Source organism: Nerophis ophidion, linkage group LG16 (genome assembly GCF_033978795.1).
Source record: "Nerophis ophidion isolate RoL-2023_Sa linkage group LG16, RoL_Noph_v1.0, whole genome shotgun sequence".
Taxonomy (NCBI): Eukaryota; Metazoa; Chordata; class Actinopteri; order Syngnathiformes; family Syngnathidae; genus Nerophis; species Nerophis ophidion.
The window spans coordinates 54,252,818-54,271,522 of NC_084626.1; the positions used below are offsets into that span (position 1 = coordinate 54,252,818).

Here is an 18,705-nt window from a genome sequence, read left to right on the forward strand (position 1 = left end):
TACATACAAGCATTCATACTGTACATAGGTACCTACGTTCCCAAATACAGTACCTACATATTCCAAGTTCATCCATCTACACGCACATTCACGGTACAAACATACATATACTGTACATATACATTTACTGTACAAAACCACATACATATACTGTACATATACATTTACTGTACAAACAAACATACATATACTGTACATATACATTTACTGTACAAACACACATACATATACTGTACATATACATTTACTGTACAAACACACATACATATACTGTACATATACATTTACTGTACAAACAAACATACATATACTGTACATATACATTTACTGTACAAACAAACATACATATACATTTACTGTACAAACAAACATACATATACTGTACATATACATTTACTGTACAAACATACATATACTGTACATATACATTTACTGTACAAACAAACATACATATACTGTACATATACATTTACTGTACAAACATACATATACTGTACAAACATACATATACTGTACATATACATTTACTGTACAAACAAACATACATATACTGTACATATACATTTACTGTACAAACAAACATTCATATACTGTACATATACATTTACTGTACAAACAAACATACATATACTGTAAATATACATTTACTGTACATACATACACTCATGCACATAATCATGTTTCATCCAACATATATCAAGGTTGTTGCCCTAGGGTAAACTGGGTAACACGTAGCACACTGACAAAGCTTAACCCATTATTACTATAACAATCCACAAGATTAATATAGGTTGCCTTTCTCTCTTCCCCTCCATCTTTTGGTATTCCTTTTTTTTTTAAATATCTTTGTAGTTATCATTTTGTATAGGTATTGTTGCATTTGAACAACTGTATTGTTGATAATAGAGGTAAACTATTGTTATTGTTCACAATCAATAGGGCTTTTTCTGTTGGTATTTGTATTGCTCCAGTTGTAGTGTAAAAATGCTCATTGTCATTTCTATATTATTATTTATTTCACTAACTGCTTCTTTAATATCACTTTTACCATCATATTTGTACATATTATGTATGTGCTGGTGTTGTTCTATTGTTGTTTTTGTTTTTGCTGTGTTTGCTGTTGTTGTTTGTGTCTCTCTGTCTAATCCCCTCTTATCCCCACAATTTCCCCCTCTGTCTTCCTTTTTTTCCTCTTTCTATCCCCTCCTGCTCCGGCCCGGCTGCACCAAATGATAATATTAACATTTAATAAAGTCACATTCAAATAAGGCAACAAGAGAAGCATCCCACACTTCTCTTTTGTAAAGTAAATGTGAACAGCCGATATGGGCGTCTACATCAACTATATGATTTGCCCGAGAAGCTGGACAGGACAACAAAAAAAAAAGGGTTCAATTCCGGGCTCGGGATCTTTCTGTGTTGAGTTTGCTTGTCTTCCCCGTGAATGCGTGGGTTCCCTCCGAGTACTCCGGCTTCCTCCCACCTCCAAAGACATGCACCTGGGGATAGGCCCCTCCCACCTCCAAAGACATGCACCTGGGGATAGGTTGATTGGTAACACTAAATGGTCCCTAGTGTGTGAATGTTGTCTGTCTATCTGTGTTGGCCCTGTGATGAGGTGGCGACTTGTCCAGGGTGTACACTGCCTTCCGCCCGATTGTAGCTGAGATAGGCACCAGCGACCCCCGCGACCCCAAAGGGAATAAGCGGTAGAAAAATGGATGAATGGATTATATATGTAATTTTTTTGCCTTTTGGCCCGGGACCCTTTGGGACTGTGTGAGAAGGATTGGCACTTTCGTGACGTCTGTGGTGCTTTTTTGTGGACTTCTGGATCTGCCTCCCAGGAGCCCACCGGCCATGGAGACCAGCTGCTGGGTCTCTGCCACACCAGAGTCAGTTTAGAGAGATTGGAGGAGATGTAGATGAAGAGACAGGGCTACGGAGCTAGCACTGAGCGCCGGGACGGACAAGCTTCACAAGTGTCTTGGCTGAATGAGCAGGTATCAGACACCTCAGTCTCCTCGGACGTATCCTCACTCATCCATGCAGACTGGACACTGAGAGTTGGTTGGCGGCCGAGAGTGGAGTCGGCTGTCTTGGTTGCTTTGTTGGGTCTGCTCCTGTCTCTGGCCATGCTCCCCCCACCCCAGCAGACGATGGCGTGGAACACCGCAGAGGCCACCACAGTGGATATGTTTCTTTTACTTTTATGTCATAGCTGTATGTAGAAATGGTTGCATTAGCTCTGCTCTTTAATGTCCTTTGTTTTCTTTGATGTTCCGCCCGATTGTAGCTGAGATAGGCGCCAGCGCCCCCCGTGACCCCGAAAGGGAATAAGCGGTAGAAAATGGATGGATGGATGGATAGCTCTGCTCTTTAATGTTCTGTGTTTTCTTTGATGTTTGCTGTTGTAAGAGGGATGTCTACTATGGCTTTTTTTGGTTTTTTTCTCCCTTGGCCTCAGTCTGGACCCCCTCTCCAGGGGCCCAGGCTTAGACGGATTTTTTATTTTATTTCATTTTGAATTTTTATTTTTTCTTCCATTCCCCCCTACTTATTTACCTGTATCTCACCTTTTTTGTAAGGGGCGCCGGAAGTTGGCAGACCCGTCAGCGTTCCCGTTCTGTCTCCCTGTAATGTTTGTCTGATCTTTAATGGGATTGTGCTGAAAATTTTAATTTCCCCTCGGGGAATAATAAAGTATGTCTGATTCTGATTTTGATTCTGAATGATGCAGACATGTTTGTTACTAGATATTTTCTAATACTCTTCTACCTGGGAGACTTGCATCTGTAAGTGATATGCAACTCTCACTAATTGATACTTGTTCATTTAGACAAATGTGGTGTGTTCGGGCATCTGGTCAGGATGCCACCCGAACGCCTCCCTAGGGAGGTGTTTAGGGCACGTCCAGCCGGTAGGAGGCCACGGGGAAGACCCAGGACACGTTGGGAAGACTATGTCTCCCGGCTGGCCTTGGAATGCCTCGGGATCCCCCGGGAAGAGCTAGACGAAGTGGCTGGTGAGAGGGAAGTCTGGGCTTCCCTGCTTAGGCTGCTGCCCCCGCGACCCGACCTCGGATAAGCGGAAGATGATGGATGGATGGATGGTGTGTTAGACTACAACATTGTTCAATTAGAAACACTCTTTATGCACGTCTAGCTTGTGTGCTCAGCTGCTGTGTAGCTGATAGCTCCGACAGTAGCCTATATATAGCCCATGTTTACCTTTTGTAAACGTGTGTGCTTATTGGAGAACATTTAGATGTTAACTGCCTGTCGAGCTTTGCACGAGTAAACGTGCCGCAGGACTGCTTGTAACAGGAGATTTTGGATGCAAGCCAATACTTGTACTTGCAATACTTGTTTTTTTTTTGCTGATATCAGATCATGACTACTAACAACATATTATTTGCAGACAACAAATCATTATTGGTGTGTAAACTTGTATTAGTAGATTGCACAGTACAGTACATATTCCGTACAATTGACCACTAAATGGTAACTCCCCAATAAGTTTTTCAATTCATGTAAGGATTGTTATGATCCCACATAGCAGTTTGGACCATGATCGGTATTTTCCTGTGCTTAGAATCACTTTATTTCTGGTGCACTTGTTTTGTCAGAATTTTCTGTTTGGTTTCTGTGTTTTAAAGCACCTTTTCTACCTGTACTTTGCCCTGCCAGCACACCTGCGCCTCATTCTTAGTTACATAACGTTAGTTCAACCTGGTTTTCCCCTTCAGGCCTGGTTTGTTATCTTTTGTATGCTTTTTGAGTTCCTGCTAGACCAGGGGTGTCAAACTCATTTTAGCTCAGGGGCCGCATGGAGGAAAATCTGTGCACACGCGGGCCAGACTATTAAAATCATGGCATTGAAACTATAAAATAAAGACAATTTCAGATTGTTTTTTTTGTCTTACTTTGCCCAAAAATAGAACAAATACATTCTGCAAATAATACAATAAAAATATATATAAACGAAATAATAATAAAATACCGGTAGCGGTAAAGTTTAGATCCATAAAGGAAAAAAAATGTTTCTAACTGAATACATTTAAATATGCATGAAAATGTGTTTTCGTTTGTATTATTATTTTTAAATGAATTAAATGTTGTTTATGACAACCTTTTTCCATAACAAAATATAGAATGTGAGATATAACAGGGTAAAGCATTCCTTTTTAAAACGGTTACAAAAAAGTTGTACCCCAAAAGTTTACCGTGGGACTCCATTTTTTTTTGACTTGATGGGGTCCCTGGGACCCCATTTTGAAAATTCCTAGCACCAACACTGGGGGAGTATTTGTGCGAGTAGATAGATAGATAGATAGATAGTACTTTATTTATTCCGTCAGAAGAGTTCCTTCAGGAAAATTACAATTTTCAGCACAATCCCATTCAAGATCAGACAAACATTACAGGGAGACAGAACAGGATCGCTGACGGGTCTGCCGGCTTCTAGCGCCCCTTACAAAAAAGATGACATACAGGTAAACAGGGGGGGGGGGGGATAGAAGATTAAAATAAAATTAAAAAATCGGTCTTAGCCTAGGCCCTGGAGTGGGGGTGCAGACTGAGGCCAAGGGAAAAAAAACAAACAAACAACAACTCATAGCCATAGTACACATCCCTCTTCCATGTGTGTAAGAGGGAAACATCAAACAGCAAAGAACACAGAGGACATTAAAGACATTAAAGCAGCGGATACAAGCAGACACTTCTACATACAGCTATGAATAAAAAGTAAAATAAACATATCCACTAAATAACAGAGTGTTATTACGCACACAAATAGAAAGATACAGTCGTGCTCATAAGTTGACATACCCTGGGAGAATTAATGATTTCTTGGCTGTTCTTCAGAGAATATGAATGATAACACAAAAACCTTTCTTCCACTGATGCTTAATGGTTGTGTGAAGCTATTTAGTGGCAAACAACTGTTTACTCTTTTTAAATCAAAATGATAAAAGAAAGTACCCAAATGACCCTGATCAAAAGTTTACGTACACCAGTGACTTTGATCTGATAACATGCACAAAGGTTGACACAAAAAGTCGCCAGAAGAAAGCCATTTCTGTGCAAAAGTCACAAAGTATCCCGCTTACATTACCCAAACATATGCCAAGCTCTGGAACGATCTATCTCTGAGTGTTAGACAAGCCTCCTCTCTTCCTGTTTTTAAATCTCTCTTAAAAACCTACTTTTATTCCATGGCTTTTAACACTGAGTGATATCCATCCTGCAATGGCGCCCCATAAAACACCTGCTGTGAACCTGTTTTTATTTTTTTATTTTTTTTTATCATATTCTGTTTGTGTTGTGTTGTGTTTGCTTGGTTCTCGTATTATCTTTTAACTTGCCCATTGTACAGGCTACCCCTGTGGTCAATTTTAAATCTGCTCTATAAATAAAGTTGATTGGATTTCATTACACCAAACAGCACAGAAACAACCCTCAAAACTTCTGGAACAAAGTCATTTGGAGTGATGAGACCAAAATTCGACTTTTTGGCCACTTGACCATGCAGCCCATTTTTCTTAAAGTGCCTCCTTACTGTGAATTTTGAAACAGCCAGACCACAATTTTTCAGAGAGTCCTGTATTTCAGCTGAAGTTATTTGTGGATTTTTCTCTACATCTAGAAATATTTTCCTGGCAGTTGTGGCTGAAATCTTTGCTGGTCTACCTGAATCCCGTATTTCAGCTGAAGTTATTTGTGGATTTTAATCTGCATTTCGAACTATTTTCCTGGAAGTTGTGGCTAAAATCGTTGCTGGTCTACTTAAATCCCTCATTTACCACTTCTTAATCAGCGTTTGAACACTGCTGATTGGCATTCTCAATTCCATTCGCGCAGAAATGGCTTTCTTCTGGCGACTGTTTGTGTCAGCTGTTGTGCATTTTATCAGATCAAAGTTTTGATTGATTGATTGATACTTTTATTAGTAGATTGCACAGTACAGTACATATTCCGTACAATTGACCACTAAATGGTAACACCCGAATAAGTTTTTCAACTTGTTTAAGTCGGGGTCCACGTTAATCAATTCATGGTAGTCACTGGGGTATGTAAACTTTTGATCAGAGTCATTTGGGTACTTTCTTTTGTCATTTTGATTTAAAAAGAGTAAACAGTTTGCCAATAAATAGCTTCACACAACCATTAAGCATGAGTGGAAGAAAGATGTTTGTGTTATCATTCTTATTCTCTGAAGAACGGCCAAGAAATCATACATTCTCCCAGGGTATAGATAGGTAGATAGATAGTACTTTATTTATTCCGTCAGGAGAGTTCCTTCAGGAAAATTAAAATTTTCAGCACAATCCCATTCAAGTTTAGACAAACATTACAGGGAGACAGAACAGGATCGCTGACGGGTCTGCCGGCTTCCAGCGCCCCTTACAAAAAAGATGAGATAAAGGTGAACAAAGAGGGGGAGTGGGAGAAAAAAAAATAGAAGATTAAAATAAAATAAAAATAAAAAATAGGTCTTAGCCTGGGCCCTGGAGAGGTGGTGCAGACTGAGGCCAAGGGGAAAAAAAAACAACAACTCATAGCCATGGTACACATCCCTCTTCCATGTGTGTAAGAGGGAAACATCAAACATCAAAGAACACAGAGGACATTAAAGACATTAAAGCAGCAGATACAAGCAGACACTTCTACATACAGCTATGAATAAAAAGTAAAATAAACATATCCACTGTGGTGGCCTCTGCGGTGTTCCACGCCATCGTCTGCTGGGGTGGAGGGAGCATGGCCAGAGACAGAAGCAGACCCAACAAAGCAACCAAGACAGCCGACTCCACTCTCGGCCAGTGTCCAGTCCGCATGGATGAGCGAGGATACGTCCAAGGTGACTGAGGTGTCCGACACCTGCTCACCCAGTCAAGACACCGCGGAGCCTCTCCGTCCCAGCGCTCAGTGCTAGCTCCGCAGCTCTGTCCCCTCATCCGCATCTCCTCCAGTCCCTCCAAACAGACTCCGGTGTGGCAGACACCCAGCAGCTGGTCTCCATGGCCAAAAGGCTCCCAGGAGGCAGATCCAGAAGTCCACAAAAAAAGCACCAGAGAGGTCACGAAAGTGGCACCCCTTGTCACACAGTCCCAAAGGGTCCCGGACCAAAAGGCAAAAAAATATATTAAGACATGAAAACAAGAGGGAAACACAAAAGGATGACAAGAGCACAGAGCTCCTGCCTACAGCAGCCACTACAGCAGCGCCATCTATGTCAACTTATGAGCACAACTGTAGATGGACAGTACTTTATTGAGTCCTTCAGGACAGTTCCCTCAGGAAAATTAAAAAAATGTAGTCATGTGAGCGAGTGTTTGTGTGGGTTTGACTTTTGGACTATTTGAAGTCTTTGTATCTGACAAATAGTATTGATTCTGTTGGTTATCATTGATATTTTTTTGAGGAACAATCTCTTTACAATGATTCTATGACTTGGCCATCATGCTGTGCCCATACCCGACTTAAGGTGGTAAGTCAGATTGTCTGAGTGTGAGAACATTGACAAGGGTCTGCTAAATGTTGTCACACTGTCCAAGTGATCTCACACACTCTCAAACAAACACAGATGTAACTCCAGCTGACAGAAGAACAAGAGCTTGAATAACTATTTGCTTTTAAACCATTTTTCACTGTTATTTTATTTTGTCTTTGAACAACTTTCTGTTTACCTTTTTCAGGTCTTTCCTCCAATCTTGAGCGATTTGTCCCCCCCAATGCTGGATTTGTTTGATTTGGATGAATCCTTCTCTTCTGAGAAAGTGCGCTTGGCACAACTCACCAATAAATGTAAGTTCCGTATTTTGGGAATTAAAAAAAAAAAATTGAACAGCTTCTTCAAACTCACACGCATTACAAACATAGCAGCTAAAATCATTGGCTTACCCACACCCAACATTTCAGATTCAAACCACAGGTCTATCATTTCACTTGCAAGCACAATAGTCCAGGATATCAGTCCCCCACTACACCAATACATAATCCCACTACCATCAGGGCGCAGGTGCAGAACCATCAAATTCCTGAGGGCCCGTCTCAGGAAAAGCCTTATCCCTGCTGCTATAGCAGGCCCGGCCGACCTGTCTGACAAAGCCTGTAAATGTGTTGGTCATGTATGATGTCTTGTTGTTATTTTTGTTTTGTGATGTGTAATGCCTATATGTTTGAATGTACGGCAGTGAAAAGGAATTTCCCCAGCGGGGACCAATAAATCTAAATCTAAATCTTGACACAGGTACAGATGATGATCTCGAGTTTTACATCCGGAAATGTGGTGAAATTTTGGGCGTGACTCCAAAGCTGGACAAAGACCAGAGGGATGCAAAGCACATACTGGAACACATTTTCTTCCAAGTAGCGGAGTTCAAGAAGCTCAATCAGGTGAGCGCTTTTTTTTTCTTTTTTTATATAAATCAGTCCAACAAATTCCAATTCCATAATCAAACCAGCAACATTCAGAATAACAATCAACAAAGCAATTGAGAAGACGCACAAATATGACACAAAACAATCTAAAAGAAGTCAACCAAAAATGAATAACATCAACAACATTATCAATATTAACAAGAATTCCAACATCGTGATTAGAAATCCCTCTGTCATGATCTGCCTCCCGGATCATAGATAGTTTTTCTTCTTGAGTCCTTTTTGTGTGTTTCCTGATTATTTTTGGACTCTTCCGATCCCTAGTTTGTGCACTTCCTTATTTGTTCGGTTACCATGGTTTCTTATTTGTTCCACCTGCTCTGCTTTTGTCACGCACCTGTGTTTTGATTGTTACTTTAGTATTTAAGCTTTAGTTCTGCCTGGATGGTTTGTTTGCTCCACGCAACATTCTTGTTGGTATATCTTTGATGTCTTTTCTAGTGCTAAGTCTCGTCTTAGCTTCTCGTGCGCTCGGCACGTTACTTTGGACTCTTTTCACTCTGCTAAATTTTAGCTTAGATTACCGTGTGTTCGGCACGCCTTTTCTTTGCCTGTTTTGCACCAGTGTTCTTTTATTTTTGTATTCAATCAAGTGTTACCTGCAATTGCTGCCTGTCCTGGTCCTCGTGCATCCGGGGGTGACACCCTGCGCATACAAAATGCATTTCCGACGTGACACCCTCATTTACATGATCATCACAGCCATTTATAAAAAATAAAATAAAAACATTAAAAAAATGAACAGTAAAGTCACATCTCATAAAATGGACAACACATTGTGTCCAATATTTTCCACGAAGATAAAAATTCATATTTTAGGTTCATTTAATAGTTCAAACTAATTTAAATAATGGATCCCTTATTCCAATACATGACTCATTACTATTAGAGATGTTTGATAATGGCTTTTTTGTTGATATCCGATATTCCGACATTGTCCAACTCGTAATGACCAATTCTGATTTTAACCGATACCGATATTTACAGTGGTGGCATGAACACATTATTATGGCTAATTTTGTTGTGATGCCCCGCTGGATGCAATAAACAATGTAACAAGGTTTTCCAAAATAAGAACAATTTTAACTCAAGTTATGGAGAAAAGTGGCAACAAGGCACTGCCATGTTTATTATTGAAGTCACAAAGTGCATTCTTTTTTTTAACAGGCCTCAAAACAGCAGCTTGGAATTTGGGACATGCTCTCCCTGAGATAATCCTGATACTCTACAACTCTGGGAAATACTATACTTTGACTTTGACAAAGCGCATCATTTTTTATTTTTTTTAAACATGCCTCAAAATAACAGCTACAAAAACAATGAAGGTACACAGCTTCAGTCCAGAGTATACTAGAGCAATAAAGTAAACAATAACATAGTCCTGCCTGGCATACTGTATAACAGGAAATTATAAAGTGGGCTCAATCTGCTGTACTCTAATGTATTTGTATGAGTAACATAAGCGAGTGGTGAGTGCTTGAAGTGGCCTAGCAGTCAGTCACAACTTCTGACTGACTGCAAGCTGCAAAGTGTGCGCCATGGAGGGGAGACTAGCCAGGTTGTCCCTGATCACAACCTGGGCATTCGCCCCTGGGTGTTTTTTCTTGTATTTTCGTTTTTTCTCTGCGCAGTCTTTAAGCGACAACTGAGGTACTACATTTTTTCCGTGTTTGCTTTTCATCCATCTTCCGCTTGTATTCATCGCGTATTTCCTTATGATTCTTGAAGAAGTGGGAGATCAAATTGGTCGTATTAAAGGAAGACGTCTTGGTTCCTCCTCACATAACCAACTTTTTGCACTCATTGCAAATTGCCAGTTTTTTATCTGTCAGACACACTTTAAAATATACAAACCCCGTTTCCATATGAGTTGGGAAATTGTGTTAGATGTAAATATAAACAGAATACAATGATTTGCAAATCCTTTTCAACTCATATTCAGTTGAATATGCTACGAAGACAACATATTTGAGGTTAAAAATGATAAACATTTTTTTGTTGCAAATAATCATTAACTTTAGAATTTGATGCCAGCAACACGTGACAAAGACGTTGGGAAAGGTGGCAATAAATACTGATAAAGTTGAGGAATGCTCATCAAACACTTATTTGAAACATCCCACAGGTGTGCAGGCTAATTGGGAACAGGTGGGTGCCATGATTGGCTATAAAAACAGCTTCCATGAAATGCTAAGTCATTCACAAACAAGGATGGGGTGAGGGTCACCACTTTGTAAGCAAATTGTCAAACAGTTTTAGAACCACATTTCTCAACGAGATATTGCAAGGAATTTAGGGATTTTACCATCTACGGTCCGTAAAATCATCAAAAAGTTCAGAAAATCTGGAGAAATCACTGCACGTAAGCGATGATATTACGGACCCTTGAGCCCTCAGGCGGTACTGCATCAAAAACTGACATCAGTGTGTACAGGATATCACCACATGGGCTCAGGAACACTTCATAAAACCACTGTCAGTAACTACAGTTGGTCGCTACATCTGTAAGTGCAAGTTAAAACTCTACTATGCAAAGCGAAAGCCATTTATCAACAACACCCAGGAACGCCGCCGGCTTCACTGGGCTCGAGCTCATCTAAGATGGACTGATGCAAAGTGGAAAAGTGTTCTATGGTCTGACGAGTCCACATTTTAAATTATATTTGGAAACTGTAGACGTGGTGTCCTCCGGAACAAAGCGGAAAATAACCATCAGGATTGTTATAGGCACAAAGTTGAAAAGCCAGCATCTGTGATGGTATGGGGGTGTATTAGTGCCCAAGGCATGGGTAACTTACACATGTGTGATGGTATGGGGGTGTATTAGTACCCAAAGCATGGGTAACTTACACATGTGTGATGGTATGGGGGTGTATTAGTGCCCAAGACATGGGTAACTTACACATGTGTGATGGTATGGGGGTGTATTAGTGCCCAAGGCATGGGTAACTTACACATGTGTGATGGTATGGGGGTGTATTAGTGCCCAAGGCATGGGTAACTTACACATGTGTGATGGTATGGGGGTGTATTAGTGCCCAAGACATGGGTAACTTACACATGTGTGATGGTATGGGGGTGTATTAGTGCCCAAGGCATGGGTAACTTACACATGTGTGATGGTATGGGGGTGTATTAGTGCCCAAGGCATGGGTAACTTACACATGTGTGATGGTATGGGGGTGTATTAGTGCCCAAGACATGGGTAACTTACACATGTGTGATGGTATGGGGGTGTATTAGTGCCCAAGGCATGGGTAACTTACACATGTGTGATGGTATGGGGGTGTATTAGTGCCCAAGACATGGGTAACTTACACATGTGTGATGGTATGGGGGTGTATTAGTGCCCAAGGCATGGGTAACTTACACATGTGTGATGGTATGGGGGTGTATTAGTGCCCAAGGCATGGGTAACTTACACATGTGTGATGGTATGGGGGTGTATTAGTGCCCAAGACATGGGTAACTTACACATGTGTGATGGTATGGGGGTGTATTAGTGCCCAAGGCATGGGTAACTTACACATGTGTGATGGTATGGGGGTGTATTAGTGCCCAAGGCATGGGTAACTTACACATGTGTGATGGTATGGGGGTGTATTAGTGCCCAAGACATGGGTAACTTACACATGTGTGATGGTATGGGGGTGTATTAGTGCCCAAGGCATGGGTAACTTACACATGTGTGATGGTATGGGGGTGTATTAGTGCCCAAGGCATGGGTAACTTACACATGTGTGATGGTATGGGGGTGTATTAGTGCCCAAGGCATGGGTAACTTACACATGTGTGATGGTATGGGGGTGTATTAGTGCCCAAGACATGGGTAACTTACACATGTGTGATGGTATGGGGGTGTATTAGTGCCCAAGGCATGGGTAACTTACACATGTGTGATGGTATGGGGGTGTATTAGTGCCCAAGGCATGGGTAACTTACACATCTGTGAAGGCACCATTAATGCTGAAAGGTCCATACAGGTTTTGGAACAACATAAGCCACATGTTACAACAGCGTGGCTTAGTAGTAAAAGAGTGCGGGTACTTTCCTGGCCCGCCTGCAATCGAGACCTGTCTCCCATGGAAAATGTGTGGTGCATTATGAAGCGTAAAATAGGACAGCGGAGACCCCGGACTGTTGAAGGACTGAAGCTCTACATAAAACAAGAATGGGAAAGAATTCCACTTTCAAAGCTTCAACAATTAGTTTCCTCAGTTCCCAAACGTTTATTGAGTGTTGTTAAAAGGTGATGTAACACAGTGGTGAACATGCCCTTTCCCAACTACTTTGGCACATGTTGCAGCCATGAAATTCTAAGTTAATTATTATTTGCAAAAAAAAATAGAGTTTATGAGTTTGAACATCAAATATGTTGTCTTTGTAGCATATTCAACTGAATATGGCTAGAAAAGGATTTGCAAATCATTGTATTCTGTTTATATTTACATCTAACACAATTTCCCAACTCATATGGAAACGGGGTTTGTAATCCAAAACCATGGTGTTGTTAGTCCGTCACCGAGCGAGCTCGCTTGTTAGCCACGGCTACAGCACCGGCAACAACACACTCTTGTTGTTGTTATGCTACGCTTGCAGCGGTTTGATGAGGTCATCAAGAGTCGCCAGTAAACCTGTCATGCTGCAGTCGTGCTGCGACTCCTGTGTTGTGTGTGGGAGAGGAGAGCGGCTGCTGACGTCCGCCATTTACTGCTTATCTACCTCTCCGTACTGTTGCGTTTTAAAAAGTCATTCATTTTACTTTTTGAAACCGATACCGATAATTTCCAATATTTAATTTTAATGCATTTATCGGCTGATTATATCGGTAGGCCGATATTATCGGTCATCTCTAATTTTTTTTCTAAAGTAAATGCAGTTTTTTCTACTGATATTATCTCCATTGCTTGTGTATACCAGTCAGTGTGAGGTGAGCGCTCTTGAAAATATGTTTATGAAGGTTAATAATAAGTGGTTCTCTTGCAGGAGCACGATGTCAACACGGAGCCACGCTTCACCCCATCTTGACTGGACGTCCCAATGCACCGCTAACGAGATTTGACATTCCAAAGTGGCACCGTCACAGTGATCACATGTATTTTATATGAGCTTCTTATTTTAGATACATTTTAATGCAAAATATATGGTTAATATTCAAGCAAATAAAGTCATTGGTACTTCCATTCAATTTTGAAAAGCAGTTGCCTGGGTCTGGACTTTTCTTCTGGCAAACTAGTCACTGCCGTTGTGTCCTTGGGCAAGATACTTTACCCACCTGCGCCCAGTGGTTTAAATGTAACTTAAATATTGGCTTTCACTATGTAAAGCACTTCAAGTCACAAGAGAAAAGCGCTATATAAATATAATTCACTTCACTTTCATTTGTACCACTCTTGAGCGTTGCGACTTTACATCACAAGTTGTCTCTCAAGTCGAGAAGAAACGTCTGATATTAAATGTGGTCCATAACTCTTGTATCCTCTGATGAGTGACAAATCAGAAAACTGCTGCACAAACAAATGACTTCTACAAAGGAATTATAAAAATGAAAATACCCTAAAGAGTATTTCTCTCCTGAAGTTTGAAGCTGCTCTCAACGTAAAACTTCAGCTCCCTTTTTAATTGTTCACCTGAAACTTCAGTATATTTTATAAAAATTAGAGAATGCAAATGTGTACTAATGCAGAATTTGGTTACATTTTTACACTAAACGCCTTTCTTTAAAAGCAATTGCAGTTATGGTCGCCCTGAAACAGAGGATGTACAACACAGGCCAAAAGCTTGGACACGCCTTCTCATTCAATCAATCAATCAATGTTTATTTATATAGCCCCAAATCACAAATGTCTCAAAGGACTGCACAAATCATTACGACTACAACATCCTCGGAAGAACCCACAAAAGGGCAAGGAAAACTCACACCCAGTGGGCAGGGAGAATTCACATCCAGTGGGACGCCAGTGACAATGCTGACTATGAGAAACCTTGGAGAGGACCTCAGATGTGGGCAACCCCCCCCCTCTAGGGGACCGAAAGCAATGGATGTCGAGCGGGTCTAACATGATACTGTGAAAGTTCAATCCATAGTGGCTCCAACACAGCAGCGAGAGTTCAGTTCAAGCGGATCCAAGACAGTAGCGAGAGTCCCGTCCACAGGAAACCATCCCAAGCGGATCAGCAGCGTAGAGATGTCCCCAACCGATACACAGGCGAGCGGTCCATCCTGGGTCTCGACTCTGGACAGCCAGTACTTCATCCATGGTCATTGGACCGGACCCCCTCCAAAAGGGAGGGGGGGACAGAGGAGAAAAAGAAAAGAAGCGGCAGATCAACTGGTCTAAAAAGGAGGTCTATTTAAAGGCTAGAGTATACAAATGAGTTTTAAGGTGAGACTTAAATGCTTCTACTGAGGTGGCATCTCCAACTGTTACCGGGAGGGTATTCCAGAGTACTGGAGCCCGAACGGAAAACGCTCTATAGCCCGCAGACTTTTTTTGGGCTCTAGGAATCACTAATAAGCCGGAGTCCTTTTGAAGGCAGGTTTCTTGCTGGGACATATGGTACAATACAATCTGCAAGATAGGCTGGAGCTAGACCGTGTAGTATTTTATACGTAAGTAGTAAAACCTTAAAGTCAGGAAGCCAGTGCAGGTGAGCCAGTATAGGTATATATGTATGTATATATGTATATAAAGGTATATACAGTATAGGTATATATGTATGTATATATGTATATAAAGGTATATACAGTATAGGTATATATGTATGTATATATGTATGTAAAGGTATATACAGTATAGGTATATATGTATGTATATAAAGGTATATACAGTATAGGTATATATGTATGTATATATGTATATAAAGGTATATACAGTACAGGCGTAATATGATCAAACTTTCTTGTTCTTGTCAAAAGTCTAGCAGCCGCATTTTGTACCAACTGTAATCTTTTAATGCTAGACATGGGGAGACCCCAAAATAATACATTACAGTAATCGAGACGAGACGTAACAAACGCATGGATAATGATCTCAGCGTCTTTAGTGGACAAAATGGAGCGAATTTTAGCGATATTACCGAGATGAAAGAAGGCCGTTTTAGTAACGCTTTTAATGTGTGACTCAAAAGAGAGAGTTGGGTGGAAGATAATACCCAGATTCTTTACCGAGTCACCTTGTTTAATTATTTGGTTGTCAAATGTTAGAGTTGTATTATTAAATAGAGGTCGGTGTCTAGCAGGACCGATAATCAGCATTTCCGTTTTTTTGGCGTTAAGTTGCAAAAAATTAGCGGACATCCATTGTTTAATTTCATTAAGACACGCCTCCAGCTGACTACAATCCGGCATGTTGGTCAGCTTTAGGGGCATTTTCTTTATTTTCCTCACATTGTAGATTGTCACTGAAGGCAAAAAAATTAAATAACTGAAAACATGTTTTGTATTCTAGTTTCTTCAAAATATTACTGCATTGAACACTCTTGGCATTCTCTTGATGAGTTTCAAACACACCTGTGAAGTGAAAACCCTTTTAGGTGACTACCTCTTGAAGCTCATGGAGAGAATGCCAAGAGTGTGCAAAAAAGTAATCAGAGAGCAAAAGGTGGCTATTTTAAAAATACTAGAATATAAAACATGTTTTCAGTTATTTCACCTATTTTTGTGAAGTACATAACTCCACATGTGTTCATTTGATCCCTTCAGTAACAATCTACCATGTAAACAGTCGTGAAAATTGAGAAAAGCCATTGAATGAGAAGGTGTGTCCAAAATGTGGGCCTTTTACTGTATGACTGCCTTATGAATATTATTATGCATTTAATTAGATATTTTCTGTACTGTATGGACAAATAGATGGAGAACTTGCTTTAAAATCAGAAGACAAGGTGATATGAAGATATTTACACCAAAATAAGATAATACAGTACATAATGAAGATTGCATGCAGTACAAATATTTATTTCCTGTCAAAATAGGAAGAATGAATACACTTAGGAAGAAAAATTAAGTACTTTATTGACACATTTACAGGCTTTTGTGAGGCACACAATGAGTGCACTAGACTAATGAAAAAGATTTAAATAGCATATTTAATAATTTTTGTATTTATTTTCTTATATTTACAATTCTGTATTATTATATTCCATGTTATTTGTTGAATATTTTACAATTAGGAGAAAGGCTTTGGCTGTAGCAGTGTGTTCGTCCTTTTCATATTTCATTGTTTTGCCGCATATCAAAACAAAAATACAACCCATACAAAAGCGGAAAACAGCCAAAAGGCTCAATTGAAAGAAAACATTTGCAGACATGTCAATACAGATAACTGATTATAGTAAAGCTTTTTTTTTATTGTATGTAACTTTTTTTATATGGAACTTTATCCTAAGTGGGACAAAGTTTGGACACTCCTGGGTTTTTTTTCCGTCTCATTTTTGTGTAATTTCAATCCAAATGTTGAAATATTAAAACATTTTAACTTGAAGAAAAACATGTGCAAATCGTTTTTTTATTTGCAGAAAATGTTTGTTTATACTACCAAGATGTTTTTTTTATTCTGCAAAACATTGTTTTATTACTTGCAAATCGTTTTTTTTTTTTTTCAGAAATTAGATTTTACACTTGCATACTTGCAAATTGTTTTTTGCTTGCAGAAAATTGTTTTTATACTTGCAGATTGTTTTTTTAACTTGCAGATTTTTTGTTTAGTTGCAAATCGTTTTTTTACTTGCATATTTTGTTTTACTGGCAAATCGTTTTTTGTTTGCATAGCTTTTATTTTTTACTTGCAAATCGTTTTATTAATTGATTTTTGTTCTTACATGCGAATCATTGGGTGAGAGTAAAACTATTTGTATGAGTTTGTGGAATTTTGTCATTTTTTCAAAATGTATTTTAAATTTTTTTTTTATTTAAAAAACTGTATTCTTAAATTGCAACATTTACAAACAACTGGGAAATGATAATCAAAATAAGTACAAAAACAGTACAAAACAGCGCCATGGGGTTGTAAACTCGATGTATATATATATATATATATATATATATATATATATATATATATATATATATATATACATACATATATAAGTATATGTATATATGTATATATATATGTATTTGTAAATATATACATACATATATAAGTATATATATATTTGTGTATGTATATGTATATATTTATGTATATGTATATATAAATGTGTATGTATATACAGTATATGTATGTATATATATATATATAAATTTATATATATATATATAAAAAACAGTGCATAGCACAATGTTTTATATATATATATATATATGTATATATATATATATATATATATATATATATACATATATATATATATATATATACACACAACTTCAGTAAATATTTAAAATTTGGAACACAGCATCATCAGCGACACCGAAAGGGAAAAGCGGTAGGAAATAGATGGATGGACACAACATCATCGTTTTCACAGCTTTTTGGTTGTTAGCAGTAGAGAGTGTTTTAACGTAGAGTTCTAAAACGTTTTTTAAAGGCACAAAAAACAGGTCGAGTATTGAGAAACTTACATTTATGAATATAAAAATTAGCCAATAGTATAATGAGGTTGCGAGGGTAAAATTACTTTGAACAGTTATTTTATTTTTGTCAGTTTTTTCACCTCATACTCTAGTCCAGTGGTTCTCAACCTTTTTTCAGTGATGTACCCCCTGTCAACATGTTTTTAATTCAAGTACCCCCTAATCACAGCAAAGCATTTTTGGTTGAAAAAAAGAGATAAAGAAGTAAAATACAGCACTATGTCATCACTTTCTGATTTATTACATTGTATAATTTGTAGTGGTCTTTCTTCAACTATTTGGAAAAAAAGATATAAAAATAACTAAAACTTGTTGAAAAATAAACAAGTGATTCAATTCTAAATGCATATTTCTCCACATAGAAGTAATCATCAACTTAAAGTGCCCTCTTTGGGGATTGTAATAGAGATCCATCTGGATTCATCAACTTACTTCTAAACATTTCTTCACAAAAAAAGAAATCTTTAATATCAATATTTATGGAACATGTCCACAAAAAATCTAGCTGTCAACACTGAATATTGCATTGTTGTATTTCTTTTTCACAGTTTATGAACTTACATTCATATTTTGTTGAAGTATTATTCAATAAATATTATTTATAAAGGATTTTTTAATCTGCGATGAGGTGGCGACTTGTCCAGGGTGTACCCCGCCTTCCGCCCGATTGTAGCTGAG

At 38.8% G+C, this 18,705-nt stretch overlaps 1 protein-coding gene across 3 annotated transcripts in view; it reads left to right on the forward strand.

Moving 5' to 3' along the window:
- The window catches only part of ift52 (intraflagellar transport 52 homolog (Chlamydomonas)), a 28,950-nt gene extending 15,303 nt beyond the window's left edge, over positions 1 to 13,647 (forward strand). For all 3 annotated transcript variants that reach the window (XM_061875578.1, XM_061875579.1, XM_061875577.1), the window contains 3 exons: positions 7,703 to 7,811; positions 8,257 to 8,402; positions 13,434 to 13,647. In XM_061875578.1, the coding sequence (XP_061731562.1) occupies positions 7,703 to 7,811; positions 8,257 to 8,402; positions 13,434 to 13,475 (297 nt within the window). In that variant the 3' untranslated portion in view covers positions 13,476 to 13,647. The remainder of the gene's footprint in view (positions 1 to 7,702; positions 7,812 to 8,256; positions 8,403 to 13,433) is intronic.
- Positions 13,648 to 18,705: the final 5,058 nt, after the last annotated feature.